The 16,146-nt window shown below is 61.2% G+C and overlaps 1 protein-coding gene across 1 annotated transcript; it reads right to left on the bottom strand.

Moving 5' to 3' along the window:
* Positions 1-5,514: 5,514 nt before the first annotated feature.
* On the bottom strand, positions 5,515-15,506 carry FAM193B (family with sequence similarity 193 member B). Its single transcript, XM_038771296.1, has 10 exons — positions 15,354-15,506; positions 14,292-14,556; positions 13,635-13,847; positions 12,104-12,524; positions 11,049-11,250; positions 10,594-10,833; positions 7,249-8,323; positions 7,004-7,079; positions 6,151-6,248; positions 5,515-5,661 (listed from the first exon to the last, which is right to left on the bottom strand). The coding sequence occupies exons 1-9, from the start codon at positions 15,432-15,434 to the stop codon at positions 6,152-6,154; spliced, it is 2,670 nt and encodes an 889-aa protein (XP_038627224.1). The 5' UTR covers positions 15,435-15,506; the 3' UTR covers positions 5,515-5,661; position 6,151.
* Between the last annotated feature and the right edge of the window lie 640 nt (positions 15,507-16,146).

Below are 16,146 nucleotides of genomic sequence, written 5' to 3'. Positions count from 1 at the left end.
GCCCACTGTTGGGTAGGGACCGTCTTTATATGTTGCCAACCTGGACTTCCCAAGCGCTTAGTCCAGTGCTCTGCACACAGTAAGCGCTCAATAAATACGATTGATGATGATGCAATACCATATTATGATGGATTGAAGACAACACAGCCCCCTTCCCCACCCCTCAAGGCACTGTGGGATGCTGCGGAGGGGAGATCACGCTCCTCCTCGTTCCTCTAGAGACCCCCCGAAATGGGACACACCAGGTGCGGCTGCAGCACAGGGCTCACCCCTAGGGAAACAGGGGGCCAATTAACTCTTCCACTCTCTCCTCCCACTCCACCCCAGCTCATACTCATCATCCCTCTCGAGCCACCCTACCCACTGTGCCGCCTCATCTCTCCCACCCGTCGGTAACCTTTTTCAGGACCTCCCCTCCACAAACCCCATCTTCAAGGTCCTTCTGAAATCACATCTCCTCCAGGAGGTCTTCCCTGATTTAAAAAATCCCCTGTTTATAGCTCTCCTACTGCCTGTGCAGTCCTTCTAGGCGCCACAGCCTTCTGTAATAATAATACTGTTATGTTGCCAACTTGTACTTCCCAAGCGCTTAGTACAGTGCTCCGCACACAGTAAGCGCTCAATACGATTGAATGAATGAAATATTTTTAAAATATTTTGATATGACTAGTAAAACTGCACAGCTAGAGCAGACAATAAAAAGAACACTTGGTTAAAAAACACCATTCACTGAATCCCTGGGCATGTGCATTCAATGTGAATAATTATCAAAACATATCTTACAATTTAAGGTTTATAAGGAATATTTATTTTGTTAATAACGTGCATATAGTTTACGATTTTGACACCTGTCCACATGTTTTGTTTTGTTGTCTGTCTCCCCCTTCTAGATTGTGAGCCCGTTGTTGGGTAGGGACCGTCTCTATATGTTGCCGACGTACTTCCCAAGCACTTAGTACAGGGCTCTGCACACAGCAAGCGCTCAATAAATACGATTGAATGAATGAATAAATGAATGGTATTTGTTAAGCGCTTACTATGTACCAGGCACTTTACTAAGCGCTGGCGTGGATACATGTGGATACATATCCTGTATATATGTATATATGTTTGTACATATTTATTACTCCATTTATTTATTTATTTTACTTGTACATATCTATTCCATTTATTTTATTAGTATGTTTGGTTTTGTTCTGTCTCCCCCTTTTAGACTGTGAGCCCACTGTTGGGTAGGGACTGTCTCTATATGTTGCCAACTTGTACTTCCCAAGCGCTTAGTACAGTGCTCTGCACACAGTAAGCGCTCAATAAATATGATTGATTGATTGATTGATACAAGCAGATAGGGTTGGACAGTCCCTGTCCCACATAGGGCTCACAGTCTCAATCGCCACTTTACAGATGAGGTAACTGAGGCACAGAGAAGTAAAATGACTTGCCCAGGGTCACCCAGCAGACAAGTGGCAGAGCCTAGACTGCAAGCTCATCATGGGCAGGGAATGTGTCTGTTTATGGTTATTTTGTACTTTCCCAAGCGCTTAGTATGGTGTTTTGCACACAGTAAGCACTCAATAAATACAATTGGTTGATTAATCCAATAATTGGTGGATGTGATCCCTGTACACAAAGAGGTTATAGGGGGAGACAGACATGTTGAAGGAAGGGGACACAGCAGATAATAAGGACAAAAGTGCTGAGGAGGAGGGGTGATCATAAAAGCATTCAAGGGGTACAGAGCCAAGGGCCTAGGCGACACACGGAAAACTCTGTGCCTCAGTTCCTTCACCTTGCAAAACCTGTTCTCCCTCTGCCTCAGACTGGGCACCAAATACGGGACAAGGGCTGTGTCTGAACAGATGATATTGTAGCTACCTCAGCGCTTGGCACATAGTAGCGCTCAACAAATTCCACAATTAGTATTATTGAGCCAGTAGTAATAGTAGGAGGAGGTGGAAGAGGAGCAGCCTTTACTCTCTAAGGGGGAAAATGCTTAAAGGTTCTAAGGACAGGAGGGGAGGTGGGCAGAAGATGGGAAGAATCAAAAGGAAATTATAAAAAGGCCTGAGCAGAGAAAGGTATGAAACATCACAGGGAAGAGAAATCACCCCCAGAAGAAATAAAAAAAAAAAAAGGGCAAGAAGACCAAGTAAGTTATCTACAGATTCCTAGCTGTTGAGCTCATTTTCCAAAATCAAAAGGAATTCCCTGCTGCTTTAGCATAGAGCTGAACTTGAAACTTAATCTCCCTGGGGCGGAGGGGGAATCTCTGGCTAGAAATCACAGTGCGACGAAAGTAGTTACATTCTGAATGTAGGAAGAACAAAACCAATGTGTTTAAAATTTAGCAACGTTTCATTTTCTCAAGAGGAAAGCACGGAAGACTGGGAGAGAAAGGCAGTCTCCCAGCTCAGGCCTTTAAGGACTCAGGAATGGGAAAACTCGCTTCCCCTTAAATCTATTTGCCAGCCTTGTCCACTTATGCATAGCTTGCCCTCTCCCACCTCTAAGCCCCTCCTAGTAATAATAATTAATAGTAATTGTGGTATTGGTTAAGCGCTATGTGCCACACACTAATACTACACACATTGGGTACTACAAAAGATCACCGAGTTCTTCACGTGGCTCACAGTCTAAAGAGGGACTTAGGTACTGAATCCCCATTTTGCAGATGAGGAAACGAGGCCCAGAGAAGTGAAGTGACTTGCCCAAGGTCACTCAGCAGGCTAGTGGATCCGGGAGTAGAACCCAGGTCCTTTGACGCCCAGGCTCTTTTCTACGAGGCCATGCTGTCCTAGTTCATCACTCCCGTCTCTTCTCCCGAACTCCGCTTGAAACCCAAAGTGATTTAGACTGGGAGCCCCACGTGGGATACGGACTGTGTCCAATCTGATTATCCTCTATATACCCCGGCGTTTAGTACAGTATTCGGCACCCGGGCAGTGCTGAACGAACCTCCCAATTATTACTGCCGAGTCTCCGCCATAGGTCCGGTAGAAAAAGCACGATTTCCACCAGACGGCAAGCTCTTTGCGAGCATGGACAGTGTCTATCCATCGCGTGGTATTATCCCAAATGCTTAGTCCAGTGCTCTGCACGTGGTAAGCGCTCAATAAATGCCACTGGTTGACGCCCCCCCCACCCCTCCCTCAAGAGAAGAGCAGATGCCAGGCCTGGCCACCCCACCAGATGCAAACGCTCCCGAGGCCCCCACCCCCACAGAGCACCACACAGACAGCTCTGTGTCCAAACGTCCTTTAATCTTTCTGATTGAAAGATCTTCACAGTATCAAAAGTAAATCATAATAAAAAAAAACCCACAGAAAAGGGCCGGGTCGGTACAGCGAAGACCCCCCCCCACCCACCGGCCGTGGGGGTCAATGGTCCAGAGGGGGGTTAGCACCAGAAATCGGCTTTTCTGACACGGCAGGGGCAGGGGGTGGGGGCATAGGGGGAGTCTAATTTCCATTACAGCTCAGTAGAAACCTGGGCTTGGGTTGGCCCGGGGCGGGAGGAGAGTGGAGTAAGGAGGGTGGGGTGGGGGTGACCTGATGGAAACCATCCCCGTCAAATATTTGGTTCTCCCTGCTACGGCCATTGAGGAGGACAGGGAGGAGGGGAGAGTCTGTCCCCCAACCGCCCTCCGCTCTCCATCTCTAGTTGCCACAGGCCCCAGGAACGCTCCGTTCTCCCCTGCCCGCTTCAGGATCGCCATGGAAACAGGCAGGCCGGCAGGAGACACCTGCTGCTGTTTCTGCTCCCGGGATTGCAGGAGGAAGTGGGAGGCACAGGGTGGAATATCGGGGTTCGTCCCGGAAGCGGGTGGCGATCCGGGGGGGAGGGAAGCCCCCAGGGCCGGTAATGCCAAGGGGATGCTGGAGAGCTCTGGGTCCCCCGGATCCCGGACTGACCTCAAGCTCCCACAGAGGGACCCGGGTCTGGCAGAACCAGATTCCCCTCCCCCCAGCAGCGCCTGGAGCCAGACGTCTTGCTCTGGGGAGGGAAACTGAGGCAGAGGGAAGGGGCAAACCCAGTACCTCCCGCCTTGGCCTCAGGGGCGGCCGGCTGGGAGGGTCCCAGGGGAGGAAGAGTGGAGTTGGCTGAGGGTGGGCAGACAGCAGAGAGGGGAGGGGGAGACCTTGGAGGGAGGAAAGGGGAGAGGGGAAGAGGAGACCTTGGCGGGAGGCTCACAGGCTGGGGAGGCAAGGGAAAATCGGGGTGTGGCTGCGGGATCTCCTGCTCCCCTTCCCCCATCCCCCTGCACCACCCTGGGGCTGTGGGGAAGGGGATAGCCTTCTGGGACCAGAGCTTGGATATCCGCAGAGGCTCCCAGGCTTACTCCAGAGGCCCTGGGAAGAGCCATCATGGCCTGGGCTACCGAGCAGGGGCGAGGCTCAATCGTTGCCCCGCCCAGGGCGGCCCTTGGAGGGGAGGGCCTGCCAGGTGGCCCAGGGCCAGGACTGCCTGGGGCCCTGCCAGTCCAGGAGAGAGCCCGCCTCAACTGGCCGGTGACCCGGTGGGGACAGAGGAACCAGCGGCCGGGGGTGGAGGAGGGAGGTGGGAAGAGGGAAGGCCCTAACCCCTGCTCTGCCAGGCCAAGAGGGGCTGGAGGTGGAGGCTCAGCCGTTCCTGCCCATTCAGGGGGGGTGGGGCGGCCTCTTGGCCTCTTCCAAGAGAGGGAGGGCGAGTGTGGGCCTGCCCCGGGGCCCCGCTCCAGCCTCTGCGGCCGCCGAGCGATACAGATCCCCTGGGCACGCGTGGGCTTCCCCCCCAGGGTGCCGCAGAGGCTTCGGACAGAGGAGCGGCACGGAGAGGCTTGGCCCCGAGCCAGGCTGAACAACGGCGCTACTGTTCTGCCCGTTTCCCCGGAAGGGACGGGACCGGAATCTCCCTCTGGTCTCCAGCCTGGTTCCCCGGTCCCAGACCGACAGCTGCCACCGTTCGCGAGGTGGATGAGCCCACCTGGCCGGGGCTGCAGGGTGGGCACCTGTGTGCGTGAGTGTGTTTCGGGGCAGGGGGGAGGGTCTCCCTGGGACCCTTCACCTTTCCAGCTATCCCCTGGAGATGCAGGGGGGCGTTGGAAGAGGCCGAGTCGGGGGCCCAGCGTCCCTGCCCGCTATTTCTCTCCCCTCTTCTCCAATCGGCCCCGGAACGGCTCTCCCACCTCCCAGTTTGGTCACGCAAGGGTCTCTTGCTCCTTGGTAGGAGTGGGTGGGGGAGATGCGGGCTCAGACTGAATTGAGCAGGTCAGGATAGAAAGGGAGAAAATGCAGGCCGGTGGGAGGGAGGGATGGATGGACAGAAGGGAAAGGCGGAGGCACTGGAGAACAGGCCTTGGATTTCCCCTGCAAGTGCAGGCCCCCCCAGATTGACGGGGTACCTGGGATGGGCTCGGGAACCAAGGAGGGGAGAAAAGTAACGGCCGATGGGCCTTCACGGTTCTAGCAGGCCGAGGGAGAGGGAGCGGGTGGGAGGAGAGAACCCGGTAAGAAACAATGGAATTTTTTTTTTAAATAAAATAAAAAATTAAAAAGTTCTTTATTGGGTCCAGCATGGTCCTTCTACACACCTGGTGGGAGGGTCGGTGTGAGTACAACACAAGGGGGCCAAAGCTCCCGGCTCTCAGGTCTGTCAGGGGAGGCCTCCTCCACTTATCAAAAACTAACACGGTAAAAAAAGACAAAACGGGGAGAAAAACAGTCTAAACCCGGTGGGTCGGGGCAGCTGGGCTAGAGGCAGGGGCCTGAAGCCCCCGCTGCTCGCTTTTCCTCTGCCCCCCGCCGACTCCCAGACCAGAGTGGGGGAGTTGGGGGAGGGGGCTCAGAGCGGAGGGAGGGAATGAGACCTCGGGCTTGCACTTGAAGGTGGAAAAAAAGGGGGACGCCCCCCATCCCCCCTCCACACAGACCCCGGGGAACAGGAGGTCCAGAAGGCTACGCCGTCCGCCACCCTTCTGAGTCCGCGGAGTCAGACGCCTCCCCCGGCCTGGGCAGCACTGGAGAAGGGGCCCGGGGAGGCCCAGGGCCTGGGGGTGGGGGGAGAATAGGGGGCCGGTGAAGAGGGGCAAGTGAATGGGGTGAGGAGGAGGGGAGGGAGGAGCCTCCTTCCCACTGCCCGCCCCGCTCCCGGGCGACCCCCGCCCCACCCCACCTCACTGAGCTGCGCTGGAAGTGGTTTTCTTGAGGGTGAAGTTGGTCCAGTTGACGGCCACTTTCTGCCGCGTCTGCTTAGCAGAGTCCAGACAGAACCTGCAGCGGGAGCGGGGACGATAACACGTCAGAGGCGGAGCGCCTTCCGCGGCTCACCGGACCGTCCGACGTGGGCCGGGACCGTCCCGACCCCCGGCCCCCGCCCACGAGGCCACCTGGATGATGACCGGCAGATGGGACTGACCTCCTCCCCGGAGGTAAAGGGGAACGAGGCAGGCCCCTAGGCCTACAGCAGGGAATCCTTCAGGCTTGGCCCTCAGAGCGTCCTCCCCAGGCCCGTTTAGGAAATCGCCCAGGGCCCCGGGGGGACACGTGCCTGGGGAGAGCGTGAGCACAGAAGTGACCTCCTCCGAGAGGACTCACCCGGCTCTGGCAGTCCCAGGGCTAATGTGGCAGCAGAACAAGAGCCAGTCTCAGACTGGGGGTCTGGTCCACCCACGGGGGTCCGGATTCTACGCTCCAGGGTGCCAAAGGAGTGGCCGCCCTGACCCTGAGAGCGGCCAATCCCAGCCGAGGAGCGGGTGCTGGCACTGGGCAGCTTACCCAGCGCTTGGCACATAGTAAGCGCTTAACAAATACCATCATCACCCCACACAGACCTTCAGGCAGCAGGCACCACTGGGGGATGAAGAAGCCACATTACCCTGCCCACCCTGGGGCGCCCCGAAGGGTGGTCAGCTCCCCGGGAAGGGCTCAGGTCCAAAGCTCCCCTGTGCTGTTTGGGGCGAGGGGGAGAGCAGGGCCAGCCCTCTCCGCAGACAGGGAGCCGCGGGGTCGCGGCCGCCAGCACGTACCTCTTGAAGTACTCCACCTCCCGATCCGTCTCATCCATCTCCACCCCGTCCACGTCCTTGGGCAGGAACACGTCGTCTGCCAACACACGCCGGGCCCCCTTAGCATCCGGGACCGGCCCGCCCCCGCGGCCCCGCCAGCATCGCCCGCCGGCCCCGCACCACTCTGAGCCCCCCAGGGTCGGTCCTGGCCCGCAGCTCTGGGCCACCAGTTGGGCCGCCCCACAGCCAGCGCCCAGATCACTCACCGATGGCGGTGGCGGATTTCTCCGACTTGCTGCGGCTCTTCCGGGTCTTGCCCTTGGTCTGGGGGTAGGCCGTCACCGGCGCCAAGCTGGCCGGGGCCCGGTCCCCGGCGCCCGAAGGCGTCGCCGACTCCGGCTCCCCCCGGGCCTCGTTCTTCCGGGGTCTCCACAAGCCGCCTTTCTCCTTCTCGGCCTTCGGTGGGCCGCAGGCCCAAGGGGGCCCCGGCCGGGTTCCCCGGGTGGCCGCCTCAGCAGGTTCCGGGCAGCACCCACCCCTGGGGAGCTCTGGGGCCAGGCTGGGCTTGGGCGGCTGCCTGGCACCCGGCCCCTGCCCCTTCGCCCCGCCGGGGGTCTCCACCTTGGCCTGCTGCCCGGACAGAGGGCTGGCCTCCCCTCTTCTGGCCTGCCCGTTGGGCCTCTTGTTCTTCCTGGGCTTCCCGGGTCCGGGTCCGAGGTCGGGAACTTCCGGCCGGTCCGCCGGGGCCGCCTCCCTGGGGCCGAGCCCATCCGGAGCCGGGTCGGACGCCTTGGGGGACTGGACCCAGATGACACGGGAGAGGTTGGGCACGGCACTGAGCCGCCTCACCACCCCATTCTCCCCGGCGGGGGGTACCCCCTCGCCCCGCGGCGGGCCCGGCTCCCCGGGTGAGGGCGGGGCCGGGGGGCTCTTGCCGGGGGGGCCCAGAGTCAAGGGGGACAGGTCCAGCCCGATCTCCTGCAGGTCGGAGGAGCCGTTGAGGTGGGAGAGCAGGGCCTTCTGCTCCAGGACGGCCGCCTTCTTGGGGAAGTCGTTGACGTCCAGGTTGAGGTCGTAGACGCTGAAGCTGGCCCGGATAGAGTCCTTGATGGTGTTCTTGATCTCCTGCAGGCGGCTCGTCAGGAAGCTGTTGACCCGCTCCAGCTCCAGCTGGGGCCACTCCAGGAGCTTCTCCCCGGGGGGCTCGGTGGCCTCGGTGGCCTCGGGGCCCGAAGGGGCGGGAGCGGGCGCAGGAGCAGGGGCTGGAGCGGGGGCCGGAGCAGGGATGCTGGAGTCAGTCTGGCGCTGGGCCTCCGCCTCCATCTGGGCTTTCTCCTTCTCCTGCCGGCACACCGGGAGAGAGGGGGACATGGTCAGTCTGGGCTCCCCGCTCCCCGATGGCTCAGGGGATGAGGTTCGATAATTAAAACAACGGAGAGGTCTGTGGGGCACTTATTCTGGGCCAAGCACTACAGAAGCCACATTCTATACCAAGGAGAAGGGGTGAATGGGCCAGTTACTGAAAGGGAATGGGTGCGAGGGGCTCAGGCCCCATTGGTCCTTAATAATAATAATAATAATAATAATAATAATAATAATAATGGCATTTATTAAGCACTTACTATGTGCAAAGCACTGTTCTAAGCGCTGGGGAGGTTACAAGGTGATCAGATTGTCCCATGGGGCATTCACAGTCTTAATACCCATTTTACAGATGAGGTAACTGAGGCCCAGAGAACTTACATGACTTGCCCAAAGTCACACAGCTGACAAGTGGCGGAGCCAGGATTAGAACCCATGACCTCTGACTCCAAAGCCCGGGCTCTTTCCACTGAGCCACGCTGCTTAGAAGCCACGCTGCTCAGACTATAAGCTTGTTGTGTCTGTTATATTGTACTCTCCCAAGCGCACACGGTAAGTGCTCAATAAATACGACTGATTGCCTGATCCTGCTGGCACTCCACTTAACGTTCCCCCGCAAGACTGCAGGGTACCCTGGGACCACGGGTCAGAGATCCGATTCCCTCATGTCCGGGAGGCCAGAAGCATCCTGACACAGGAGTATTTCAGCCCTCAGACCTGAGATTCGAAATACAGGTGGTGGCGGAAAGCGGGACAGGTTCGGAAATGGAAAGTTTGGACGCGAAAGGAAATCCCGCTATTTTGTTTCAACACAGCGATTCTGGAAGGCCCCACCCCAACTCCGCCCCGGGGGGAGAGGCCATGGTGAGGCAGAGCAAGGGATGGGGAGGGGGTAAGCCCCTCTCCCCGACCTCTGCATGGACCACAGCCAACCACTCCTTAGAGGGACAAGCTGGACAGAGAGGGCGGAGGAGGGCAGAAAAGTGGGGGAGGACCAGTTGGGCATGCGGGCTTCTGAGTGGGAGGGAAATGTTGGCGGTTGAGAGGCCCCAATGGGACTGGGGAGCCCTGGCGAGCTTCCCCGAGAGCCAGAAAGGGGATCCCTTTGGCTTCTACCAGTCGGTCTAGAAAGGAGCAAAGGATGATGGAGAACAGGCCAGTTTGCCCATCAGCTAGTATCTCCCCAGTTTGATAGGTGACTCGCTGCCCCTGGCTCGGGAGAGGAGTTGAGCTGAGGGGACCAAGTCTACTGTGGCTGAAGGGAGGGAGGTTGGGGAAGAGAGAAGGCAGGAGTTTCAGCAGTGAGAAATCACAGGAGCCAAGGATTCTAGGAGGGCCTGCAGGAGGCGGGCACCTTGGGTGGGGAGCGGGAGGGAAGGGGCCACAGTGGGGAGGCCTGAAAGATGAAGTCGGGAGCTCATACTGAATTTGGGGAGCATTCAACCTGGGGGGCCACCCTTCCCTCCACAGGGACCGACTCCAGGAATCAAGATGCGGCTCCAGGGAGCTCCAGGGCGAAGAACCTGGGCAGGCTTGCCCCCAGAGTGTTGCAGAGAGGGCCCACAAGTCTTTTATAACTGTTGTAGCATCCCCTCCCAAGTGCTTAGTACAGTTCTCTGGTGCTTAGTACAGTTCTCTGCACATGGGAAGCGCTCACTAAGTAGCATTGATTGACTGGGATTTGCCGGGGAGCAGCATCCCTCCAGGAACCCACCTGCTTCACCAGGACCCCTCACAAAGGTCCTTTTTCTAGGGCCAGCCCCCAGCCCCGACCTCCCAGGGTGGGGAACCGATCCTGTTGGCTGGGGCAGGGAGCCACCACCGGGCAAACGGGGCCTTGCCTCCAGGTTTGAGACTTTTTAGCCCCAGCCCTCTTGGGACGAGGGGGTACAGCCAGGCACTAGCACAGCCCATGGAAATTAGAATGGGACTTGGAATGGGCTATAAACTTTTCTCCACCACAAGACGCTGGGGCCAGACCATCCCTGAGCAATGACTGGTTCCTGGCCACCTCGGGCGGCCCCGAATGACCGATTCCTCGGGGATCCTTGGGAGCCCTCTCTTACTCGGTGGCCACATCTGAGTCCTGACCCAGGGTTTCTTTGTCAGTTCCCACCCTCCGCTCAGGCACTGGGCCCGACAGCCACCCCATCCTGGGACCTCTGGAGGCTTTCCTTCCTCTCCCGCTGCCCCAGAGCTTGCAGGGGGAAGGTGGGGGGTTCCCAGGGAAGCCCGATGGTCCGACCCACCTTCTTCTTCAGCTTGTGGCGGGCCCGCTTGGCGGCCTTGGCGCTGTTGAGGGGCTTGGGCTCGGTGCTGTTGATGTAGTCCAGGAGCTCGTCCACGTCCCGATGGTCCACGGCCGGCTCCCCGGGGGCACTGCCCGCCTGCCCCGCCTTCTGGGGCAGCTCCTCTTTCCGCTTGGTCAGCCGAGAGCGCAGCTTCTCCCGGATCTCGGTGTAGTTCCGGCTCGTCGGGGCCGCCGGGGGCTGGAAGGTGGAACGCCGGCCCTGTGAGCCCCGACGCTCGGAAGCCCGGTCCCGCTCGGGCTGCCGTTTTTGCCGAGCCCGGGCCGGTCCTGCGTTTTGGGGGAGGTAGGGGTGGGGATGTCTCACCCAGCTCCCGCCCGCCAGAGCTGGGGCCCGGCCCCGGCCTCTTGCCTCCCGCCATCGCCCCCGGCCGCGGGCTGGAGCCCCTCACTCACCGCGTTGTGGCCGAAGAACTCACAGTAGCAGCAGTCACAGAACTTCCCATCTTTCTGGTTGGTGGACGAGGAGGTGCAGGAGCTGCGTTCCGAGCTGCTGTCCTCGTCCTCTCCCAGCCCCTCGTCTGCCTCGCAGGACTGTGGCGGGTGGCAGCCTGTACCGTTTGTAAACTTGTGGCCCTTGCAGCCGGGGTCCCTGCCACTGGGGGGGAAGGTGGAGGTGCACGGTGAGGTCCGGCAGGGGAGGCCCCGAGGGTCCGGTCATCAAGGAACCCCCATAGTTTTGGGTCCCCTTGGCTGGGGAGAGAGGACCCCCAGGATCTCCCTGGCTACGTTCCTCCCCGTGTCAGTGGGCAGAACCGCCGGGCCGCACCAACCCTGAGCCCTGGGGCATCGTGGTGCGGGGATGCCAAACCCCCGACACTTCCTCTGGCCCCGAGTCAGAGCCACAGCCTGGAAGCAGCTTCTCTGAGGTCCTCTGGGACAAGGGTGGGACCAAGGCTTGGCCAAGAGGTGGAGGTTTGCCCGGTCAAGCGTCTCGGTCGAGGCCGCTTCTCGAGCGCTGAGCTAGACGCACAGACACCCCCGCACACAGACATCACGCACCCGAGTGGGAAACAAAGAGCAGAGCCCCATCTCCAGCAAGGGGGACGCAAGCCTAAATGTGACCCCCGGCTCCAGAGGAACGGGAGGACCAGGGCAGAACTAAAGGACTCATCTGTTGGATAGAGGGGACCCCGAGGGCCGGATCCGTCAAGGAAGCTCCCCTGGCCTCTCGGAGGATTACTGTGATGCCTCCCCCTTCTCAGGTCGCCCTCCCTCAGCCCCCGGAAGCCTGCTGAGGCAACCCAACTTTGTAGTTCTGGGTCTGCTTATGGGAACGTTCCCCCGTCCTCCCTCACGTGGAAGCCCGGCCCCGCCGGAATGCTACTCCCGCCCCCCTGCCCTGCTCCTCCGACCCCCTAGCTTTGCCCGAGTCTCGGGACCCGCGCTGACTGGATGCCCACGTGCCAGCTGGCAGGCCCCTCCCCGCTCCCGGCCAGTGGCTCACTAACCTGTTGGTGCCAGGGAGCTGGTAGGGTGCGGGCTGGGGGATCAGGGTCCCGCTGCAGTGCCCATTGCAGGGGTGGTTGCACCCTGAGAGCGGTGGGGTCATCTTGAGAAGCGGCGGCACGTTGGCGGCGGGCAGGTGAGGGCCCTTACATGATGCCGGGCTGTGCGGGGGGCCGGCAGCGGTGGCTGTGGCGGTGGGGGACTCGGCGGCTGCCTTGGGCACCGGGGGGTGAGGGCCGGGGACGGGCGTGGGGAAGGGCGTGGCTGGGGAGGAGGGCGGCTGGTGGCCGTGGGGTGGCGAGCCGAAGGGCCCGGGATGAGCGGGGGCCAGCGGTGCTGGTGGAGGGGGGTGGCCGGTGGGGCTGTTGGGAGGGGCGGCGAGATCTGCGTGCCGGTGGTGTTCCGAGGAGTGGAAGGCTTCGCCTGCGACCAGATGGGAGTGCGGGGCTGTCAAGGCCCGTCGGGGACCCGGGCAGAGCCGTCTTCCCCGGCCGCGTCGGAAGCCCGCCCGGCCCAGACAGAGTCTCCCCTCGTCCCCCGCCGTGGCCGGAGTGAGCGTGGCCGGAGGGGACCCCCTCGTTTCTTTCAGGGAACACGCCTGCTTTTGATCCTTTACCCCGGGGCAATCCCGGCTCGACCTGGGAGCCTCTCTCCAAGCGGGAGGAAGTGAGCCACCCGGGCCACCTGGGACCACGTAGTGCTGCCGGGGACCCACGGGATGACCGGGGGGAGGGGGTGAACCTCCACCCTGCTTCCTCCCGGGGCAACCTGGCAAGTGGGGAGAGGCCACCTGGGGGTCAGAGCCAGGGTGTGGCAGCCGGCTGGGCGGGTGGGCTGTGCTGAGCGTGGGCAGCCAGGCTGGGGGTGGGGGGGGTGGGGGGGGAGCGGGGAGGGAAAAGGGGGGCTGACTCACTGGGAGACAGAGCCGCTGGAGAGCCGCTCCCAGCCCCGGGGCCCTGTCGCCGCCCCGTCAGGTTTGACCGGGCCGGAGAAGGCCAACAGAGGAGCCCAGTGGTGTCGCTCCTCTTGGTGGCCAGAGGCCTGACAGACCACCGGCCAAGGGCCCTCGGCCGGAGCGGCCAATGGCCAAGCTGGAGGAAGGGGGTTAAAACCCCACAGTCAGGAGAAGGTGGCCCAAGGCAGAGGTGCCCACTCCTTGGGGGCCAAGGAGGATTTGGCCCCACAGCCTTTGGGACTAGGCTCCAACCTCGTTCTACCCTACTCTCTGAGACCTCAGTTTCGGTCGGGGCTGGAAAGGCCCGGAATGGCGGCTTTCTGGTCTGTTTGCTCTGGGAAACCCGTTCCCCTCCCGTCCCCTCAACAAGAGCAGCCCTATATCAGGTTCAGGTCTGGCTTTGTGAGGCCAACAAGGGGAGGGTCAAGCTCAGTGACTGAGGGGAGGGTGAGATGGAGAGAGAGAAAGAAAGATGGAGAGAAACTTCCAAACCTGCCGGGATGGTGGCCGAGGCCTGGGCCCCTTGGGGGGGGGGGGGGGGGGGGGGCGCGCGATACATCCAGGGGGGCATCACCTACCTGGAGGGGTGGGCCGCCTGCACATGCTCTTGAACTGCTTGGGCAGCGTCTTGCAAAACTCAAGTGAGGTAGGCAGAGGAGAGCCGGGCACAGCCCCGCCGCCAGAAGCGGCTTGGGAAGGGAGCGTGTGGCTGAAGGGGCAGGTCTTCGGGCCGGGAGCGGGAGACTGGTTGACGCACTCGGGAGCCAGGGGGAGGCTCGAGTGTCTGTCACCTGGAGGAGTCAGAGGGAAAGGGCGGTTTCTCCTCTAACGTCTCCCGGGTCTCGGACCCCGAGGCTGGGCGGGCCTGGCTGCCTGGGGTCAGGAGGAGCCTGAAGGAGGCTCTGCCAGGTGGGAAAGGAAAAATCAGGCCCTCACGCAGGACGTCAGGGCTGACCCCCCGGGATCGGCCACACTGACTCGAGTCTCCAAGGCCGGCCCTGCCAGGTCCCACGACACCCTCCGTTCCCGCTGGCTCGTGGCAGGTCCGTTTCCTGACTCGCTCCCGTCACCCGGGAGCTGCAGGGCTGAACGGGCCCTCCCTTCACCGACCGACCTCCAAGGCACCAGGAAGAGAGCGAAGGGGATCCGTAAGGCCAACCGCACATCCCTCCTCCCCCCGCCCACCACTGATGCACCTGGGAGAGCGCAGAGAAGGTCTGCAGTGTGGGACTCACCTGCGGGGGCGGCCGGAGGGCTCCCTAGCGAACTGCCCTGCAGGGGCCCGTGGGCGTGCTGAGAGTTCCAGAGGCCAGAGAGTTTGTGTGCCGACAGGAATGAGCTGGGATCCCAGTCTCCTGAGTTCCCATGGCAGGAGGAGGAGGAGGACGACGACGAGGACGACGACGAGGAGGAGGAAGAGGAGGAGGAAGAGGAGGAGGAGGAGGAGTGCAAGCCGCTTCCGCATGACTGGAACTTGCAGGACGTGTGCGATAATGAGACCTGGAGGGGGTTGGGGAGAGTTGGAGGGGAAAAAAAAAAAGCCGAGAATTCAGGAGTGAAGGTCAGAGACAGCTGAGTCCCCCCAGCCTCCCGAGGGGAGAGGACGGCCCTACTAAACCTGGTTCTGACTTCAAGGAGGCATCCCAGGAGGGTGGAGGAGCCCACCTCCCGGGACTTTGGGCCTGGCCACAGTCCGCCCACCCTGGCCGGGTGGGCCATTTGCTCGCGCACAATCTCCTCCGGCCACGAGGCTGGAACCCTGGCTGGGAGGCGGCTGGGCAGGGAAAGCAGCAGCAGCTGTTCTCCAGGGCTTGGGACCAAGAGGGAGGCAGGAAATCCTGCACGCCCCTGGGGCAGTGGCCCGGCCACCGGGCTGGGGGGGGCGAAGGGGGGGAGGCCTCTAGCCCTGCTGCTCAAGCTGCCCGGCACCTGCTGGCCTTGGAGGCCGCCTCTCCCCAAAAGCTGGCCACTGGGTCCCACTATCGCTCCCTGATCCCTGCAACAGGGGCCGGCTTCCTTCTCCGTAGCTACGGGACCGACTCGACCTCGGCCTGGTGATGGGTCCCCCGAGCTGCCGCTCCCGGCTGGATCTCCCATGCCATCCCCAGCGGCTAACTGCAGGACCCTCTGACCCCCTGAGAATGGCTCCCTCCCAGAAAAGGCTTCGGGGTCCCCCCCGACAACCTGGCGAGTGTTCAGGCAGGTCCAAAGCGGATCAGACGGGCCACCGCCGTCACTGTCAGGGAGCTGAGGGGGCCCCCGCGGGCACCCCCGAGATCCCCTGCCCGGGAACTTACCGCCAGCGCCTGCTCTTGAACTGCCCTGCGCTCCTCTTCTTCCACGCTCTTGCGGCAGCTCTGACAGATCCACAGAGGCATCTCTCCCAGCAGGTTCTGCACGAGTGTTGGCACAAAGTCGGGCGGCAGCCTCTCGCCCGGGGAGACCAGCCCGTTGGGGGAGGGGCCTCCCCAGTCCTTGCGCTCCCGATGGCACAGCAAGCAGCACGTCTGAACGGACTGGTTCACGGTGGCGAGGACCTGGATAGGAGGCACAGTGCCGTGGGTGTGTGTGGTGGAGAGGGGAGGTGAGGGGGGAGAGGGGCTGAGGGCCGAGGGCCGAGGGCCCCTCAGCACGGACAGGAAGTGGCTCCCAGGGGCCAATCATCTGCTCGGCCTCACCTCCCATCAAGCCCCTGGTTTGGTGCCGTTTGGGGACAAGCGAGCAGCAGAGAACCAGCAGCAGCTGCAGAATCTGCCTGGACACACTAAAGGGTGGCAGGGATAGTGCTGCATGTGTGAGTGTGTGCATATGTGTGCGTGCGCGCGTGTGGGAGAGTGCATGAATGGGAGAACATGGGCAAGCGAGTGTGAATCCTTTGGTGGGGTTTTCATCTGCAACTCCGCTTGGATGAAAACCCGCGTCGGGTCTGGTGCCCGCAGAAGCGGCTGGGCCGGGCCCCAAGGCCCGAGATTGCTCCTGGCACACAAAAAGCGAAAAAACCTGTCAGGGGACGGGGCAGGCAGGAGCGAGCGCCTGCCTGCCCGGACGGCAAAAGCCGGGACGGTTCCTTTGGCCGAACTCGGCCGCCTC

Source organism: Tachyglossus aculeatus, chromosome X2 (genome assembly GCF_015852505.1).
Source record: "Tachyglossus aculeatus isolate mTacAcu1 chromosome X2, mTacAcu1.pri, whole genome shotgun sequence".
Taxonomy (NCBI): domain Eukaryota; kingdom Metazoa; phylum Chordata; class Mammalia; order Monotremata; family Tachyglossidae; genus Tachyglossus; species Tachyglossus aculeatus.
The sequence above is the reverse complement of the archived record's forward strand: the minus strand, read 5'-3'. Positions and strand labels throughout refer to the sequence as shown.